The sequence below is a fragment of the Loxodonta africana genome, chromosome 18 (assembly GCF_030014295.1).
Source record: "Loxodonta africana isolate mLoxAfr1 chromosome 18, mLoxAfr1.hap2, whole genome shotgun sequence".
In the NCBI taxonomy this organism is placed as follows: Eukaryota; Metazoa; Chordata; class Mammalia; order Proboscidea; family Elephantidae; genus Loxodonta; species Loxodonta africana.
This window is the reverse complement of record NC_087359.1, coordinates 30,539,147-30,559,970: the sequence shown is the minus strand read 5'-3', so window position 1 is coordinate 30,559,970 and position 20,824 is coordinate 30,539,147. Positions and strand designations below refer to the sequence as shown.

Here is a 20,824-nt window from a genome sequence, read left to right as displayed (position 1 = left end):
CTTGCCTTTTCTAGCTTTTAGAGGCTGCATGCATTCCTTGGCTCATTGCCCCATCCTCTATCTTCAAAGTCAGCAATGGACGGTTCAAAACCAGTTGCCACCAAGTCGATTCTGACTCATAACAACTTCATGTGTGTCAGAGAGGAACTATGCACCATAGGGTTTTCAGTGGGTGGTTTTTGGGAATTAAATTGCCAGGCCTTTCTTCTGAGGCACTCTGGGTAGACCAGAACCTCCAACTTTCAGTTAGCAGCCGAGTGCACTAACCATTTGCGTTACCCAGGAATTCCTATGGAGAGCCCGCTCCTTCTCACATTGCATCACTCTGACTCCAACTCTTCTGCCTCCTTCCTCCATATTTAAGGACCCTTGTGATGACATTGGCACCCTGGTGGTGCAATGGTTAATAGCTTAGCTGTTAACTAAGAAGTCAGCAGTTCAGATCTACCAGCCACTCCTTGGAAACCCTATGGGGCAGCTCTACTCTGTCCTATAGGGTCACTACCAGTCAGAATCAACCTGACAGCAGTGGGTTCAGCAATGACACTTGGCCCACCGGGGTAATCCAGGAGACTCTCCCCACTTTAAGGTCTTTAATTCTATCTGCAACCTTAATTCCCCTTTGCCGTGTAACTTAACCTGTTCACAGGTTCCCAGGATTAGGACGTGAACATCTTTGGGAGGTCATTATTTTGCCCACCACATTAGCTAAATGCAAGTGTATATTTTTATTTAATTAAAGATTTAATAATTCATCTTATTTTAACGTGATCCGGAAAGGTGGGATTAGGTCTCCAAATTAGGATACAAATAATCTGATTTGTATTTTATAATATCCTTGGTCATATTGCACTTAACTTCTTGTCAGATTTTCCTAAATAAAATCCACTCCTTTTGCCTCCCTGTTGCAGCACCTTCTTTCATTTTGTATTTTTTCAGCCTGGAGCGAACTTTTAAGTCACTGGCTTGAGATGTTTAGATATTCTTTGCCCCTTGGATGTTGCGTATAAATCAACATTTCATGGCTCCCTGGACAATGCTGTCCTGATGATAAGCCATGAGGCTGAAAAGGAGACGGCAGCGCTTTTTAACTATGAATCGGCTTTTACGAGGAGCTTTCTAATTACGGTGTTCTTTCTCCTGAATTGAGGAATTGCAGTTTGGGTGATGAGACCTTAACAGATAACAGTGTGATGGGACTTCATCCTTAATCCTGAGGATCAGGTCACAGGGCAGCACACCCCACTCTCCCAAATATCCCTGGGACCATGTCTGAGGAGGACTCTGGATGGTGGGTGTGGCCTGCACTGGTGGGATTTCTTTTGACAGGACAGGTACCCTGGAGCTTGATGCAGATTCTGATGTTCTTATTTTTCTTGAGTGGAGAAAGGCATACTCGGTGATCTAATTCACTTTGTCATATTTTTCTTGGCCAGTTGTGTAACTTGAAGAAAGCAGATCATTTTCCTCTTCCCTGTTAGAAAGCACTGGAGTCCGTGGCTGGTGCAAACGGTTAACAGGTTTAGGGGCTAACTGAAAGGCTGGCAGTTCAAATCCACCCAGAAGTGCCTTGGAAGAAAGGCTTGGTGATCTACTTTTGAAAAATCAGCCATTGAACACCCCACGGAGCACAGTTCTACTGTGATACACATGGAGTCACCATGAGTTGGCGTTGCCATGAACTGGAATTGGATCGACGGCAACTGGTTGGTTAGGAAGCATATATGCGATGTCCTAGAACTGAGATGGAGACTCAGAGAAAGGAGAGTAATGAAATCTGTTAAAAGGGACCAAGACAGCTTTCTATTTTTTATGGCAAAGAGATTGTGTTATCTTGTAAATAAACAGAGACCCATATCACAGCATCTATGGAAATACAAAGGTTTTCTGCCTTACTCTGGGGCATCTTCAGTGAAATGTCCTCCTAACTTGGGTTTGAATTCTCGCTTCACCGCTGACTAGCTGTGTGACTTGGGAAAGTTACTTCAGCTCTCTGTGCTTCTGTGTCCTCAGTGAACTGGGGATTTAAGACAGTATCTCCCTCGGAGGCTGCAGTGAGGATTTGATGAGCCTTTGCATGTCTGGTGCATAGTCAGGGCTCAAATGATGTTTCCACGGCACCCGCTGCCCCCTGGTGGGCTGCCGCCCCTCACATGACCAGGGTCAGGACCTCTGTTCTTCCCACCCTGCTGCTCACCTCCTCAGCAAAACTTCTGAGTTTGTGCAGTGACACCTCTGAGAGCCAGAACTTCACAGGACTGGCTTGTTTCTCTGGGTCTCAAAAGTTTTCCACCTTTGACAGGGTGCATTCTTACCACTTTTCTATCACTTGCTTTAGTAGAAAATATTGGAGATTTCCTTCTCTGACAGGTTCTGGCTTTCGAAGGTTTTGCTGTACAGTCAATGGGAAGCCACCTTTGTGGTTTGTTTTCATTCAGACAGACTTTACCCAGGGATTCAGTTTGAGCCAAAGCCAGATTGCCTAGCAGAGAAGAGATTTGTGTAAATGCTTCTTGTATCAGACAGTCTCTGATCTATTTTCGTCCATCCTGGCCAGAGGGCCCCTGCAGGAGGGCAGGGAGATCAGGGAAACTGAGGCCTGATCGTACCCATCTCTGCATGCAGGCTGGGAGAGCCCAATGCCCAACTCACCAGAGGGTTGAAAGGCACTTGTGTTTTTAGAAGCAAAAGAAAACAAATTTAATTTCAAGCGCCCTTTGCAATTTTTTTCCATATCATTTTTGAGATTCACATACCACAAATTCACCCATTAAAAGTGTGTATAGTTCAATGGTTTTATTATTTCTTTATGATATTGATAGTAACTCCTGAAACACTTGGAAGACCCAGAAGCGTCTCAGACATGCGGTGGGGAGTGTTGGCATCACGGCTACTCATTTCCTGGGTCTCCCTCTCCACAACTGACAGGCGTTCGGCATCCCCCTTCGCTCCCAGCCCCGGGGTGGAATGTTTTGTAATTTCCAAGTAGAATTCCATTTCCTACTGTGTTTCTATGGAGCCCTCCTGGCGCACTGGTTAAGAGCTTGGCTGTTAACCAAAAGGTCGGCTGTTTGAATCTACCAGCCGCTCCTTGGAAGCCCTGTCCTGTAGGGTTGCTATGAGTTGAAATCGACTCAATGGCAACGGGGTTTTTGGTGTTTTTTTTTTCTTTTCAATTGCGCTTGTAAGTTTTTTGTACTTCCTTTCTCACCAGTTCTTTCTCTTTTATCTCATTCTGCTCATTCTCCTCCTTCCTTTCCTAGTTATAATACCTGCTTCTGAACATAAACGTTTCTGTACAGGCTTCCTGCTAGATAATAGGCATTTTACAATGAACAGAGGCTGCCTGGGCTCTTCCTGAAATATACAAAATGTGTTCTCGGAGCCCAGAACTTTTAAATGTGTGTTTTCCTGATCCGAATTTCTGATGCGCTCATTTTAATTGATCCAGATATTTGTGCACTTGGGTTGGGTCTGCCCCCAAAGTTGCTTTGAAATTCAGCTATTAGCAAACTAGATCCCTTTGTCTCAATAATTTTCTTCTACCATGTTTACCTTCCCATCTGGGGGCCCCTACTGGCTCCACAGGCCTTCACTCCTGATAGGTACCTCTGTGGGTGCTCTTATGGCCTCAGGTAAGGATCCCCTACAGCATCGTCCCTCCAAGGAGCCTCTGTCTTCTTCATGATTGATCACAGAGTGGCCTCAGTGCCTAGAATCGATATTGCGTTTCTTGGCCACCTTGCCCCATCAGCCATGTCAGTGACTGCCAACAATTCATGATGTGTGAATACACGAAGCAGTGTGCTTGGTGGTCAGTGACTCTGTTGCAAGGTGTTTTCTTTTTCCAAAACTGGAATGTATTTACTGCTTTTTGTCAGATTGTAAACATAGCACATATTTATAGAAGAGTGTAATAGAACGGAGCTGTAGACACTAACGAGAGAAAGGCCCCGAGTTCACTTCCTAGGGAGGACCTCTGTTCAGTGTATCTCCTTTTGGACTGTTTCTCTGCACATGCTCATTTTTTTCTGGTTTATAAAAATTCTGTGTATGCACATTTCCAGACTTTTTTCCTTTGGCGAAATGCGGGGGACCTCTCTCTATGTCACTGGGTACATTTCTTCCTCATCCTTCTCACAAAGGGGTCAGCTTCACGCATGGGGCACCAGGACACCGTTTTGGCCCTGTCCCCAGGGTATCACGGGACCAGGGGATGATCTCACAGTGCTTGCCATCTGCCCTGCCTGGCCAGAGCTGCATCAGGAGGGCCAAGGGGCACCGCATGGCACTGGCACTTTCAAACAAGAGTCCTTAGAGAGAGCTGTGGCTTCTCACAATCTTTCCTCTGCTTCCTGGTGTTTCTTCCCTGGTTCTGCTCCTTCCTTGTGGACTCCATGGTAGAATTAGCTTTGGGCACCTCTCCAAGCTTAGACTGGAGTGAGGAATTGTCATAATGCGAATCAAGGCAAAGCCGTCCCTACACCCCTGAGCAGTGGGACACTTTACCCTGAGAAGCTGTTTATTCTGAAAATATAAACAGGATCCAGAAAGGCCTGGCTAAATGTAGAATGATAAGGTTTGAATAATAACGACCATAGCTAGCACTTATGTAGCATTTGGAGTCCCTGGGTGATGCAAACAGTTAAGTACTTGGCTGCTAACTAAAAGAATGGAGGTTCAGATCCACCTAGAGGCACCTCAGAAGAAAGGCCTGGCTATCTACTTCCCAAAAATCAGCCATTGGGGACCTATGGAGCACGGTTCTACTCTGACACACACAGGATTGGAATCAACTTGATATACATTTACTGGGAGCCAGGGATTATTCTAAGCATTTGACATATATTAATTCATTTAGTTGCCACATGTTACGGATGAGGAAACAGAGCTGTGGGAGGTTGAGTGACTCACCTGAGGTCACACGGGTAGTAAGTAGCAGAGCCGAGAGTGGAACCCAGGCAGCCTGGCTGAGTGTGTGCTGGACACCAGGGACTTGAAGGGCTGCTTGGGGCATGGGCTTAACCCTGGCCATGATGCTGCCATGCAAAAATGTGCAGACACCTCTGTCAAAGAGAGAAAACCCGAATGACATGCTTGACCCAGTGTCGCATTTCTTATGTGTATTCAAATGACACTATTTATTTTCTGTCCTTCCAAGAACATACTGAGTTTGGGTCATTCATTACTGAGGGACAACTGCTGATTAGCAGTAGACTCCCACCATCCTCCTCTCCCCCACACGTTCCGGAGTATGGCCTTAGGCTCAAAAATAGAAATGAGAACATCTTAAAAACTACCTGCCGTTCCTTCCTCATTCTTCTTTTCCCTCCCTTTCTTCCTTGCTTCTCCGACCTAATGAAATATCATGGCAATAAGAGCCAACTTGGGGTTGTTTCTTGTGGCCTTTCAAACTCCCCCCTCCCTCACTGCTGCTGGCCACATTTACAGCAAACTGAATCCTTGGAGCCCTCTTTGCCTCCCCAAATCACCTTCCAGGCCTCTCTGTGCTTGCCCCTTGCTTGGTCTGGGTACCAGTACTAGGAGGGATGGGGGGCAAAAACTCTCAGCTCATCTTTTGAAGGTTTCCCTTCACCCCACACTTTCCAGATCTTCCCCAAAGTGCCCCCCTGGCTTCTCTTCTCCAAGGGCTGATTTAGTGCTGTCCCCTGCCTCTTCCTGCTGTTACTTCCCCTCCTTCAGGGCAGAGGGCAAGGACAGAGGTCATCATAATTGCCCCTTCAAGTTAAACCTCTTCTTGGCTATCTTAGGAAGTTATCTTGCTCATCACTCAGGTGCCATGACAACAGTACCTTACATCAGTCTAGAACATCACAGTTGATAAAGAGCTTTCTTCCATGTGTATAGTTTCAGTGACCCTCACAGCCACCCTAGGAGACAGGTGTCATCACTCCCACATTACAAATGAAGAGTCCAGGGTTCAGAGGGGACTAGAGGCTGGTCTGGCATCACTCAGCTGCTGAGTAGCCCCACTAGGACTTGAACCCAGGGCTTTCGACACCACACCAGCCATCCTTTATACTGTAATCCACTGAGAGACTTGAAATGGGAACAGATTCCCTCTGGAAGATGTGGTGCCCATACCTGTACCTCAGAAGCCAAGGGCTTGTGGAATCCGGTCATTCACTCAACCAACAAGCTGAGCTGAGCACTGACTAGTGCACTGAGGAAAGGGGGCTTGAGTTGATTGGCCTTGATGCACCTTGGGTATAGATACAAACATGATGTTTCCTGAGATTCCACTTCATGGAATAGCAGCAGGTTCAAGGGAAGGCCAAGCAAGGGGTCCTTCAGGCTCCCCTTTAGGTCTGGGTGGAGGGTGCTGAGTAGAAGATAACTCCCCAGCCCCTGCTGTGAGTATGAGGCCGTGCAGTGTTTGCGAAGAGCCTTGAGGAGGGGGCAGCGTAAGTGCTATGAATCAGCCTAAGTAACAGCTAATGGAGAAACAGCTGCTTCTGAGAGCCCTAATGCTCCTTGGCAAGTGGCCCAAGGGTGCCTCTGAGAGGCCTCGCAGCCCCCGAAGTGCTGCCGAGGCAAGAGGCTGACCGTGAGGAAGCACATTCATCATTAGAGAATGGCCGTGTCTTCAAACCTGTGACATCCGCTCCCATTGACCCACAGGCAGTTGCAGCTCTCACCCCAAGCCGACTTCCCATTCCTAAGCTGAGCTTTCCAGCAAACCATCACGTGCCAGACCCTATCCCCAGCTCTGCCACCCTCTCTGGGTCCATTTGAGATCCCTCAACCTCTCTGTGCCTCAGTTTCCCTAGCTTCAAAATGACGCTAAGATGACCCATTTACCACACAAAGGTGTCGTTGGGGCAGCTTCCTGGGCAGTGATGGGGAAGCACCAGCTCCTCCTATGTGTGGGCTTCAGCGTGGAGCTTTGTGATTCCACCCAGTTTCAAATTTGTGAGACCCACCCAGTTTCAAACTGAGGACTAGAATTGCAGATTCAAAGCCAAGTGTGTCCTCCCTTAGCCTGAGCAACTGAGCATCGATGAGTAAAATGGGGATAACAAGATAATAATATTCCCTACTTCGTAGGTTGTGAGGATGAAATAAGATAAAATGTATAAACAGTACCTGACTATAGAAATACAGTAAAAAAAATACAGTAGTCCCCTTTATCCCAGGTTTTACTTTCCATGGTTTCAGTTACCCGCGGTCAACCTCGCTCTGCAGTGCTTGTGTTCAGGTAACTCTTATCTTACTTAATAATGGCTCCAAAGCTCAAGAGTAATGATGTTGGCAATTTGGATATGCCAAAGAGAAGCTGTAAAGTGCCTCTATTTTATTATTAGTTATTGGTGTTAATCTCTCACTGTATCTAATTTATAAATTAAACTTTATCATAGGTATGTATGTATAGGAAAAACATAGTATATACAGGGTTCAGTACTATTCCCAGTTTCAGGCATCCACTGGGGGTCTTGGAACATGTTCCCTGTGAGTAAAGGGGGGAACTACTATATTTACTTTTATTATTAAAGGAAGATTATGTGTGGCTGAAAATGGGGGGAGGGCGGCTTTAAAATTTTTCCCAGCGTACTTAAGTAGAATGTTGTGTTGGTTTCTAGATCATTTGCTGCCTGAGGGAGGAGCTGGAGGTGAGAGACCCCTCCTACACCAGCAACACTAGAAGCTGTATCTGTTGAAGATCAACCAGAAATTGATATAAAGCTTCTTAATACTAGTATATTGTTAAGTGAATAAAGTAGGCTAGAGAATAGCTGGTCTAATATGGTCCCATTTAGAGAAAACTGCATGTGTATTTAGAAATGGAATCTGTAAAGATGTCCCCAAGGGGTTACTAGTGGTTATTTTGCATTTTTCTTTTACATTTTTGTATTGGACTTTTTAATAATGACTATGAATCACTTCTATAAAAACAAAAAAGCGCGCTCTCTCTTTTTTTCTTTTTAAGGATTAGTTGTAGTTTGCACAAGAAATGTGATTTTTTACCCTGGTTTTCTTGGCTTTATCATCAGGGAAAACTCGTTCTTATCCATTCGGTATTCTACGTTCAGGGTATACATTTCAAGTAGGATGAAAATCGTGACCAGGGACACTGGTGGTCTCTGAGTGGGTCAGAGGTTCAGTGGCTGGGGACACTGGTGGCCCCTGAGGGTCGGAGGCTCAGCAGCCGGGGACACTGGTGGTCCCTGAGGGTCAGAGGCTCAGCAGCCGGGGACACTGGTGGTCCCTGAGGGTCAGAGGCTCAGCAGCCGGGGACACCGGTGGTCCCTGAGGGTCAGAGGCTCAGCAGCCGGGGACATTGGTGGTCCCTGAGGGTCAGAGGCTCAGCAGCAGCTGACCTCTATCACACATCAGGGTGCCCACAGCTCTGTCTCAAATGACAGCTGCTGTCCTCATGAAAGGCTGTAACTGATCAAAACACTATCAAAAGAAGGTTGGAGGAAAAACTGCTTTAGTTCTGAAAATAAATGCCATCTAAGCATGATATGGAAACCCTCCCTGATGGTGTAGTGGTTAAGAGCTACGGCTGCTAACCAAGAGGTCAGCCAGGCACTCCTTGGAAACTCCATGGGGCAATTCTACTCTGTCCTATAGGGTCGCTATGAGTCAGAATCGACTCGATGGCAGTGGGTTTGGTTTTTGGGTAAGCATGATATATCACCCGAACAGGTTTTACAAGCATGATTTGGCTATACTAGCGGTTACAAGGAAACCCTGGTGGCATAGTGGTTAAGTGCTACAGCTGCTAACGAAAAGGTCAGCATTTCAAATCCACCAAGTGCTCCTTGGAAACTCTATGGGGCAGTTCTACTCTGTCCCATAGGGTTGCTATGAGTCGAATTGACTCTATGGCAGCACATTTGTTTTTTTTTGTTTTTTTTTTGTTTTTGTTTAGCAATTACAAAGCCTTCCATTTAAAAACAAAATAGAAACCTTCAACTTAAAACTAGAATTGTGCTCACACACAACCTGTGAATTTTCTTATGATGGTGGACATGAGCCAGCTGACATCAGCCATGACACATCCGTGTGTACACAGCAGCACCACCTCCCCCCAAAAGCCGCCTTCATTCATGCTTTCACACAATCGCTGATTGTTCTGTTTGGATCGAGGCCTGGAATTATTCCAGCTTCTTCTCACCAACAGGAGTCTTTCCTCTCTGTGGTCTCCTTTATCTTTTCCCCCATTTAATTTGACAGTTCTTGTAATCTGGGTAGTCTTTTTGTATTACTATTCAGATTTGGTTCTAGAACATTCTGTGGTAAACTGTGAAGTGATGTGACTATGAGCTCAAGCTTTAGTGCTTCTCTGAGGTTTGCGATGCCGTCTTATTTTCTTACCAAGAACTTCCTGTGCCTACTGCTGTGCTGGGTGCCACGCATGGCAGGCTGGAGAGAAAAGGGAGAGGAAAGTCAGCCCAGGCTCCTTTTCAGACGCTCACAGTTGGAGACCAACTGTTACAGACCAGCCTCTGCAGCATCAGAGTTGCCAAGATCCAGCCTCAAGAGGGTGTTTATTTAAACCCTTGAGGCTGTTTCTGTTCCTTTAGTTACAGTTCACTCCCCTGCTTCCTGAGTAGAGGGATTTCCTAATGGCCTTGGGCTCCTGACTCTGCTTAGGCTGGGGAGGCTAGTATGCCTGCCCTTTCACTAACCTTTACATTTTAAAATAAAACAGTTGGACCTTAAGCATTACAGAGTAAAGTGTAAATACAGAAAGAAAGTTTTCAGAGAAAAAAATCTTCAGTTCAGCACATGTCCTGATATCCCTTAGCTGTTATCAGTCATTGCTTGATTTAATCACTGTTGTCAGGAGGGATCAGTCCCTGGAGAAGGACATCCTGCTTGGTAAAATAGAGGGTCATCAAAAAAAAAGGAAGGCCCTCAACAAGATGGATTGACACAGTGGCTGCAGCAGTGGGCTCAAACATAACAATGATTGTGAGGATGGCACAGTGTATTGTTTGATTCTGTTGTGCATGGGGTCACTGCGAGTCAGAACTAACTCAAGGGCACCTAACAACAACAACATCAATTGGCTTAACGAGACCAGATTCTGATGCCAGCGTGCCTGGGTTGTAGTTCCTGGCTCCATTATATGCCTTGGGCATGCGGTACATTACTTAGGCAAGTTATTCAACCTTCCTGTGCCCTGGTTTCCCCATATGTAAAAATAGGCAGAATAACAGGCTATTGTGTGGTTTAAATCAGTCAATACCTGGAAAAAATTTAGCACAATAACTGCAACATAAGGCACTCTGGCGGTACAGCATTTAAGAGCTATCTGTTAGCTGAAAAGTCAGAAGTTCAAACCCACCTGCTGCTCCTTGGGAAGAAAGACCTGGCAGTCTGCTCCTGTAAGGATTTCAGCCTTGGAAGCCCTATGGGGCAGTTCTACCCTGTCCTACTGGGTTCCCATGAGTGGAATCAACTCGACAGCACACAACAACAACTGCAACATGGTTCCTATCTTTATGAGGAATCTTGTTTTCCATCCAAACTTGCTGATGGTACAGAAAAGGGACCAGAGTACAAGAGAGACTGGAGAGCCAAAAATGACCTTTGAGGACACTGTTCATCCTAATGTTATGTTTGGAGTCTAGGTTTATCTCTATTTGATCTTCAGCTAAGGAGCCCTGGTGGCACAGTGGTTAACTGCTCAGCTGCTAACCAAAAAGTTCGGCAGCTCAAATCCACCAACCGCTGGGCGGAAGAAAGATGTGGCAGTCTGCTTCTATAAAGATTTACAGCTTTGGAAGCCCTAAAGGGCAATTCTACCCTGTCCTCTAGGGTCGCCATGAGTTTGGGTTTGGTTTGATCTTCAGCTGTCTACCAAAAACCAAACCCATGGCCCCTGAGTCGATTCCAACTCAGAGCGACCCTATAGGACACAGCAGAACTGTCCCATACGGTTTCTAAGGAGCAGCTGGTGGAGTCGAAATGCCAACATTTTGGGTTAGCAGCCAAGCTCTTAAGAGATCCATTTAGGGTTTTGTTGTTGTTATGAGGGGGGGATATTTTAGAATCACTAAGATATAATTCACATATTACAAAGTTCACCCTTTGAAAGGGTACAATTCAGTGCTTTTAGTATATTCCCAAAGTCGTGCAACTGTCACCACTGTCTAATTCCAGTTTGTTTTTTAACCTGAGGGGATGGATCTAAGGGCAGTCATCCTTTCCTTGGTTCAGAAGTTCCCAGCCTGGTGGCAGTGATTCCGCTGAGTCATCAGCGAGTGTCTGTGGCCAGAACCTCTGGTCTTTTCTCTGGTCGCAGCTCACCCCGGCTGCCAGCAGCCGAGGCTACAGCAAGCCCCAACCCCTGGTGGGCATCTATTGCCCCCTAGCGGGGCCTGACACACCATGCCCTAGGCCACTACCAGAAATAGGATCTCAGGCCCCTTTGATTTAGGCACAGACAGCTCAATCCTGCTAGACTGTGCCTAGGTGCCTCCAGCAAGCTGACTGGCTAAACTGATGAGCCAGAGGCAGCAGACTTTCCCTTAACTCCTTGCCTCTAACTCCAGCCAGGACAGGGCCATGACATTCAAACCCTCCTCTCTCCCCTCCCTTTTATAAAGGTGGTGATCATAACCCTCAAGTCCTGGGAGGGAGGAAAAAAACAAAAAAAATCCAAACCACTACTGTGGAGTCAGTTCTGACTCATGGTGACCCCACGTGTTACAGAGTAGAACTGCTCTATAGGATTTTCTTGGCTGTAATCTTTATGGAAGCAAATGCCAGGCCTTTCTTCCATAGTGCCACTGAGTGGGCTTGAACCATCCAATAGTCTTTAGGTTAGTAGACAAATGCAAATTGTTTGCATCACCCAGGGACTTGAGGGAGGAAAAGGCTATGTTTTTTAACTTTCTGTTGGGAAGGCACCAATATGATATGGTGGCATAAAGATGGGATTTAGCATCAGAATGATCAAAATTCAAACTCTGTGCTGTTGCTTACTTGCTGTGTGACCTTGAACAGGTTACTGAACTTCTCTGTGTCTCATTTTCCTCATCTGGAAACTGGGGGCAATAGTACCTTCTTACATAATACTCCCCACATGTCTCTATGTTTGTTGTGCTGTGGTGGCTTGCCTGTTGCCATGATGCTGAAAGCTATGCCACTGCTGTTTCAAATACCAGCAGGGTCACCCATGTTGGGCAGGTTTCAATGAAGCTTCCAGAAAAGACAGACTAAGAAAAATGACCTGGCAATCCACTTCTGAAAAGATTGGCCAGTGAAAAAACCTTATGTAAGTCATTATAAAAGCAGGAAAGAAAGAAAAGACCAAAATGGATGTCAGAAGAGACTCTGAAAGTTGCTCTTGAACGTCGAGTAGCTAAAGCGAATAGAAGAAATGATGAAGTAAAAGAGTTGAACAGAAGATTTCAAAGGACAGCTCGAGAAGACAAAATAAACTATTATAATGAAATGTGCAGAGACATGAAGTTGGAAAACCAAAAGGGAAGAATATGCTCGGAATTTCTCAAGCTGAAAGAAATGAAGAAAAGATTCAAGCCTCAAGGTGCAATATTGAAGGATTCTATGGGGAAAATATTGAACAATGCAGAAGATGAAAGGAATACACCAAGTCACTGTACCAAAAAGTTCAGCCATTTTAGGAGGCAGCATATGATCAAGAATCAATGGTATTGAAGGAAGAAGTCCAAGCTGTACTGAAGGCATTGGTGAAAAACAAGGCTCCAGGAATTGACAGAATACCAATTGAGATGTTTCAACAAATGGATGCAGTGCTGGAAGTGCTCACTCTTCTAAGTCAAGAAATTTGGAACGCAGCTACCTGGCCAACTGACTGGAAGAGATCCACATTTGTGCCCGTTCCAAAGAAAGGTGTTAACAGAATGGGGAAATTATCAAAAAATGTTAATACCATACCCATGTAAAATTTTGCTGAAGATAATTCAAAAACCATTGCAGCAGTACATCGACAGAGAACTGCCAGAAATGCAAGCCAGATTCAGAAAAGGAGGTAGAACAAGGAATGTCATTACTGATGTCAGATGTACCTTGGCTAAAAGCAGAGAATACCAGAAAGATGTTTATCTGTGTTCTATTGGCTCTGTAAAGGCATTCAACTATATGGATCATAACAAATTATGGATAACATTGTGAAGTGTGAGAATTCCAGAACACTTAATTGTGCTCCTACAGAATCTCTACATAGACCAAGAGGCAGTCATCTGAACAGAACAAGGGAATACTGCATGGTTTAAAATCAAGAAAGGTGTGCATCAGGGTTGTATCCTTTCATCATACCTATTCAGTCTCTATGGTGAGCAAATAATCTGAGAAGCTGGACTGTATGAAGAAGAACATGGCATCAGGATTTGTGGAAGACTTATTAACGACTTGCAATATGCAGGTGACACAGCCTTGTTTGCCGAAAGCGTAGACTTGAAGCACTTCCTGATGAATGTCAAAGACTACAGCCTTCAGTATGGATTACACCTCAACATAAAGAAAACAAAAATCCTCACAACTGGACCAATAAACAACGCCATGATAAATAGAGAAAAGATTGAACTTGTCATGGATTTCATTTTTCTTGGATCCACAATCAACGGCCATGGAAGCAGCAGTCAAGAAATCAAATGACATATTGCATTGGGCAAATCTGCTACAAAAGACCTCTTTAAAGTGTTGAAAAGCAAAGATGTCACCTTGAAGACTACAGTGTTCCTGACCCAAGCCATGGTATTTTCAACACCTCATATGCATGTGAAAGCTGGACAGTGAAATAAGGAAGACCAAAGAAGAATTGATGCCTTTGAATTATGGTGTTGGCAAAGAATACTGAATATACCACGGACTGCCAGAGGAAAAACAAGTCTGTCTTAGAAGTACAGCCAGAATGCTCCTTGGAAGCAAGAATGGCGTGACTTCATCTCATGTACTTTGGACATGTTATCAGAAGGAACCAGTCCCTAGAGAAAGACATCATGCTTGGTAAAGTAGAAGGTCATCGAAAAAGAGGAAGACCCTCAATGAGATGGATTGACACAGTAGCTGCAACAATGGGCTGAAACATAGCAATGATTTGGAGGATGGTGCAGGACCGGGCAGTGTTTCCTTCTGTTGTACATAGGGTCGCCGAGTCGAAAATGACTTGAGGGCACCTAACAACAACAACACATAGTATTCATGGAGTATGAAGCTTCTCACTGTGGGTGACTCCTCCTCAGTGCTCAAATAAACAGATGCTGTTAATATTCCAAAACTGCCAAAAGGATGTTGAGGGTCACCCCAGGTTTACTCAAATTGCTTTCTAGAACCTGGATCGCTCATTACCAAAAGATTGGCTTGAGTAAGAAAATAAGAAGGTATAAGAAGGATCATGACAGGCGGAGGAAGGCGTTTTGATTTTCACCTCCGTTGAGTAAGAAAGAGCAACAAGTCATCTGAAGCTACCATCCCTGGAGAACTATGTTTCTATTTTCTGGAGGTCTGTGCAGGGCCAGAGGGTGTGGCTTTATTTTAGGAGCTCTCACGGAAGTTCTTACTAGGGAACAGCATTAATAACTGGCTTTTGTAAACAGAGACTTAATTGAAGGAGAAGGTGAAAACATGCCAGAGTGGGGGAGCTGGCAAAGGCACGGAGAGTGGTGCAGGCGGGAGTCCCATGTTATCATGTTTCCAAATTTTAATTTATTAAGAGACTATGGTAGCATAAGGAGCCCTGGTGGTGCAGCAGTTAAGCACTCAGCTAACCAAAATGTTGGCTGTTCAAACCCATCCATTGGCCCCGCAGGAGAAAGACCTAGCGATCTGCTCCTAGGCAGGTTACGGCTTAGGAAACCCAATGGGGCAGTTCTACTCTGTCACATGGGATCACTATGAGTTGAAAATTGATTCAATGGCACCTAACCACAACATGGTAGCACCAGTCATGATTTGATTCAGCAGTTCATACTTTCCCATGTCATTACCCCCTTGCTGTCCGGTCTCTTCCCCCTTTGTCCTCTCGTCACCTGTACTGTCTTCTGTGTTCCCTACGTCTCTACACCAGCCAAACATTCCTCTCTTTCTGCGCCCCACCTGCACCCAGTCTTAGCAAGGCAAGACTTGGGACTAGGAGGCTGTGTTCCTGTAGGCCAAGGCACCATGATCCACTGGATAAGCTCTTTCTTCCAACTACAAATGACAGAGACAATGTCCTCTGCCTCTGATTTTCTCTTGCCAGGAGGCCATACTTTTCCAAGGGTCTCTAAAAAGTAACTCATTTTTTCATTTCCAGGTTGAACTCGACTGTAGTGCCTCCCCTAAAATTTCCTCCTCTCCTCCCACTGCAGTTGCCTCTAAGTCATTGCCTGGGAAAACCAACCTGTTGTGTTAATTCTGATTCATAGCAACCCTGTAGGCAGAGTGGAACTGCCCCAAAGAGTTTCCAAGGAGCAGCTGGGAGACTCAAACTGCTGACCTTTTAGTTAGCAGCTGAGCTCTTAACCACTGCTCCACCAGGGCACCCCTGGGAAAACAGCAGGTAGGAAATCTGAGAGAGAGAGAGAATTTTAGAAGAATAAGAAGGCAAAGCAGGAAAAGCTCAGCCTTAGGAAACAGCATTTGCTGTGTTTGTTTTCCTGTCTGTCACGTCTTGCTTGGATCTATGGGCGATGACCCTGTCTGGTCCAGGCCATGCACCCACCTCAGGGGTGTGCTTCTTTTTCTGTTTTTTGATCCGCTGCCTTTGCATGAAAGTCGTCAGAGTCAGAATGCACAGCGATGCCATTTGTCAGCTGGTTTACGTGTTCTTTGTCCAGTTCTTCCAAAGAAATTACCCTGCCGTGGCTCTAGAGAGGAGGAAGACAGCAAGGGTGGGCGGGGGGTAGGAGAGCAGCCCCTGGGCTGGGAAGCCAGTGTCACTGGCCTCCCAGGCTGCCCCTCACTCATTCCTGGGCTCAGGACCTCCTGCTGTCCTATCCCTGTTCACACAAGCCCAGTTGGCCCACTTACAGTGAAATGATGGAGCGTGAAGAGAGCTCAGGGGGTCACTGAGTGGCATTTTGTGGATAAAGTACCTAAAGTTTCAGAGAAGTGACTTGTTCACGTGGCTGGTGAGTGTGAGTCCTGGAAGTGCCCCTTCCACACCCCAGGCCTGTGCCCTGATGTCTCTGCAGAAAGTTGGGGAACATTTTATGAGCCATGAAGGCAGTTGAGTGTGACCATTCAGAGCCCAGGCTTTGCATCCTGACTTCTCCTCGTACTGGCATATGACCTTGGGCAGCTCACTTCCCAGATTCCGCATCTGTAAAATGGGAATCATAAGATCTGTGATGATGATGATGATAACAGCCTGGAAGGCTTGCTGTGACAGTTCAGTGAGGAGCGCCTGAGATGCAATGGTACCTGCACAACGGAAGCACACCTTCTTTGACAGACCCATGTGAGCGCCTACTGTATGCCAGGCCCTGAGCTACAGCAGTAAGTGACCCAGACTGGTCCCACCCCCATGGAGCCTGCATTGTCCTGCTCAATAAGTATTCTTTGTAAGACCGAGAAGAAGGGTTAGTTCATTTTGTCTCCCAGGGCTCCCTCCTTCTGGGTTCTATTTTCTGTTTATGTCCAGTAGACTCTTGGTGGGTTCCAGAACAGACTTATCATTCCTAACATGGCCTGTAGGTACCAAGATGCTAGCATGGGGTGGGTGACCCGGTCAGCCTCTGCATGTGTTGAAGAGTTACCCCTTGTGGCTGAGTTGAGCAAAAAGTCCATAAGCCTAAGGGTATTTGTTGTTTCAGGATGGAGTTTGAGCCTCCCTGCTTAGTGAGTTCTTCCCATGTATCCTACTCCTGTACCAGAAGAAAATACTGGTCCTCAAGAAGCACACAGTTTATTTATTTTGCATAGTAAAGAGTAGTCTATGTTTTTAAGGGTGATTTTATTCCTCCAGGAACCCCTGTAATTTGTTCAGCTTCCTGTTGGTATATCTGACTGTCTCCAGCCCCAAAGGGTTAGGGGTGGTGGGGTCATTAGGAGCCAGGATAGTGAGACACATTGCCCTGTTATCTGCTCAATGGGGATGAATGAGGGAGCCCAGCAGCCAAAGGTCTCACACCCTGGGAATGACCCTTGGTTCTCCTGCTCCTGACTTGAAACCTATGGAAACTTCTAGAAGCAGCTGAAGAAAAACCACATTCCTATGCCATCTTCACAAATCTTGGTACGCTCGAGTCCATCGTTGTGCCACTGTTTATTTTGAGTGCCTTCCAACCTAGGGGGCTCATCTCCCAGCACTATAATGGACAATATTCTGTTGTTATCCCCAAGTTTTCATTGGCTGATTTTCGGAAATAGATCTCCAGCCTTTCTTCCTAGTCTGTCTTAGTTTGGAAGTTCTGCTGAAACTTGTCCACCGTGGGTGACCCTGCTGGTATTTGAAATACCTGTGGCATCGGTTCCAGCCTCACAGGTACAACCTTATATGAAAAAAACCAATAGAATTACATAAATTCATAAAATAAAAGATTGGAAGGAAATCCCAAGCCTTTGCAAATCCATAGATTCATGGAAACAGACGTGTTTACACAAGCATTTGGCTTTTCCCTGAGTTACGCATCCGTTAAAAATCAAGTTCTCATATCACAAGTTCTGCCTTTTCAAATGTAACCAACATGTTCTCCTTTGCTTCGAGGCCAGTTTTCACAAAGCAATCACATTTTTACTCCTTCTCAAGAGTTCCTGCGTGCACCATGGCGACGGAGAACAGCAGAGCTGTGTTGAGATGGGGGTGGGGTACGGGGAGCATTAGGTCCACACTCTAGTATCTCACCCCTGCATGGCACCCCAGAGCAAGACTGGTTCAAATTTATCCTTCAGTCAAATGACACATTCTGTCCGTCCTGAACTCTCAAGTCACTTACGATTGGTCAAAATTCCAAAAACTTAATCTGTGACTGTCCGGAAGTCTTGTAGGCCAAGATGTTAACCGTAGTTATATAGAAAGGAAAGGCTGAAAGAAAACAAAGGTAACTGAAGAAGTTAGCAAGGTAGAAGATGACATTGGGAAATAGATTTTAAAGAAATTTTAAATAAGTAAATGATCCGCTGGGCTGTTTTTGCAATTCTTCTGTAAGTCTAAAATGATGTCAAAACAAAAAGTTAAAACATTATTTAAATGAAAGGTTAAAATAAATCTGGGGTCAAAAATTAAAAGTAAAAAAATGAAATAATATAAGGATGTAAAATAAATTAAAACAGACAGTTGACATTTTTAGAGGGTAAGAAATAAAAATCAAGGCCAAAAATTATAAAAGTTAAAGGGAGGAAGTGAAAATAACTAGAACAGGGGAGTTTAAAAGGTAAGGATAAAAAGAAATACAATGTAGAAAATAAACCACATGAGAAAATTAAAAAAAACCCAGTGCCGTCGAGTCGATTCCGACTCATAGCGACCCTACAGGACAGAGTAGAACTGCCCCATAGAGTTTCCAAGGAGCACCTGGCGGATTTGAACTGCCGACCCCTTGGTTAGCAGCCATAGCACTTAACCACTACGCCACCAGAGTTTCCAAATGGATAATTTAAAAGGAAGATGTCTTAGTTATCTAATGCTGCCATAACAGAAATACCACAAGTGGATGGCTTTAACAAATAGAAATTTATTCTTTCACAGTCTAGGAGGCTAGAAGTCCAAATTCAGGGTGCCAGATCCAAGGGAAGGCCTTCTCTCTCTGTCAGCTCTGGGAGAAGGCCCTTGTCATCAATCTTTCCAGGTCCAGGAGCTTCTCCATGCAGGGAGCCGGGTCCAAAGGACAGCTATGCTGCTAGTGCTTCTTTCTGGGTGGTATGAGGTCCCCATGTATCCCTGCTCATTTCTTTTATATCCCGAAAGAGATTGGCTCAAAACACAACCTAACTTTATAGACTGAGTCCTGCCTCATCAACACAACTGCCACTAATCCCATTTCATTAACATCATAGAGGTAGGATTGACAACACATTGGAAAATCACATCAGATGACAAAATGGTGGACAGCATCACACAATACTGGGAATCATGGCCTACCCAAGTTGACAGATGTTTTGGGGAGACAACAATTCAGTCCACTACAGAAGATACGCAAATAAAAGACAGGAGAGTCAAATTACAGAGGTAAAAATGTAAAATAACATGGTAATTCAGAGCAACACAAACCAGAGCAAAATGGCATATTTAAAAGTCCAGAAATTCAAAGTTATGAGTTATTTTTTAAGTAAAGAAAAATATATTCTAAATAGAGATGAAGACAAGGTATAGGAAAAGGAGTTTCTAGCAGGCTCTGTTGAGCTGAAGTAGCATCTCCCAGCTGGGGCTTTTGGGGGAAGGAAGTGGCATGTTGCTCTTCACAGTCCCACAGGACCCCCACTGGGCCCTAGTCAGGACTTATCAGGCCACCAGGACAGCTGTCCTGGGAATGCACAGCTGAGGGTCCTAGTGGACCCCGGTGAGTGAAGGCCACAGCCCTGACCTCCAGACAGGCTCGTGGAGCTTGAACCTGAGGGAATCATGACACCCAGTCAAGAGTTGTCTTTGCTGTGCAGTGCCATGTGATTGAAGAGCCACTTACCTCCCTGTGGCTCATTTTCCTCGTGGCAAATGCCCAGCCAATGCCCTCCCTCTCCTGTGTGGTACTACCCTCTTCATTAAAAAAAAAAAAAAAAAATTCTAGTCAGCTGTGTTTATTTTTTAATGAAGTAGAAGGAGCCCTTGACTGGGAATAATAACAAGCCAGGCTTGCTGGATCTGCCCCATCGGGTGGTTTTGAATATGGACTGAAGTGCCGTTCATGTTGCCATAGAGTCATTCCGACTCATAGAGGTGACATTAGTGAATTAAAAGCACACATAAATGTAAATAACGCTTTGGCAGGGATGGAGTTGTTGGGAATGAGGTGGGGTTAGGAGAGGCAGAGATCCTGCCTGCAATGAGCTGGGAAGGGGCACCTTCCTCTCCCTGCCCCCTGCCGCCCACCCCAAGCACTCCTGGGGATTCGCTTAGGTCCCTCAGCTCAACATCATAGCTCTCATCCTCCCATCTTCCTTCTGCAGGTGATCCTTGAGCCAGGATGGCTGAGCCCCGCCAGGAGTTCAACGTGATGGAAGACCATGCTGAGACATATGAGTTGGGAGAGAGGAAAGACCTCCCCTCTCAGGAAGGCTACGCTCTGCTGCAAGACCACGAGGGGGATGCCGACCGTGGCCTGAAAGGTTAGTGGACCACCCTGCATACCAGGTCCAGGGCACCTTGGAAATCACAGTCAACCCACTTGCTTTGGATAGGGTTGGCAGATGGGTTCACATCCAGATTTTTAAAGGCGTTTTAAATAGCTCCATTGTGTCAAATTGTCATGCCAGTGAAACCTCACTCATTTGGATGGGCCAAGATAACTGAAGTGTGAGGCTATTTGAAAATTTGCCTTTCCAAAGGAGAGTTTGCCAGAAGAGTGAATGTAGTATGGCAAAGGTAATAGGGGGCTTGTCAACCCAATCAATACAGGCTGTGCTCTCGAGGCTTTAGCCACGCCTGTTGATCTGCAAATCGGCAACTTACCTTAGCATGCAAAATACATGGCTTGTTATCGATGCAAAATACATTATTTTTACCTCTTCCTTAAATCAGGCCTTGTGGTTTTTGGGTGCCCTCAAGTCCATTCCAACTCCTAGCAGTCCCATGTGACAGAGTAGAACTGCCCCATAGGGTTTCCTAGGCTGTCATCTCTACCGCAGCAGATCATCAGGTCTTTTCTCCTACACGGTAGCTACTGGGTTCAAACCACCGACATTTCGGTTAGTGGCCCAGTGCTTAACCATTGCACCACCAAATCAG

General features: G+C 45.5%; 1 protein-coding gene across 1 annotated transcript in view; it reads left to right on the top strand.

Moving 5' to 3' along the window:
* The window catches only part of MAPT (microtubule associated protein tau), a 130,201-nt gene that overhangs the window by 46,664 nt on the left and 62,713 nt on the right, over window positions 1-20,824 (top strand). Inside the window, exon 2 of the mRNA XM_064270986.1 lies at window positions 20,047-20,205. Within this exon, the coding sequence (XP_064127056.1) occupies window positions 20,064-20,205 (142 nt within the window). The 5' untranslated portion in view covers window positions 20,047-20,063. The remainder of the gene's footprint in view (window positions 1-20,046; window positions 20,206-20,824) is intronic.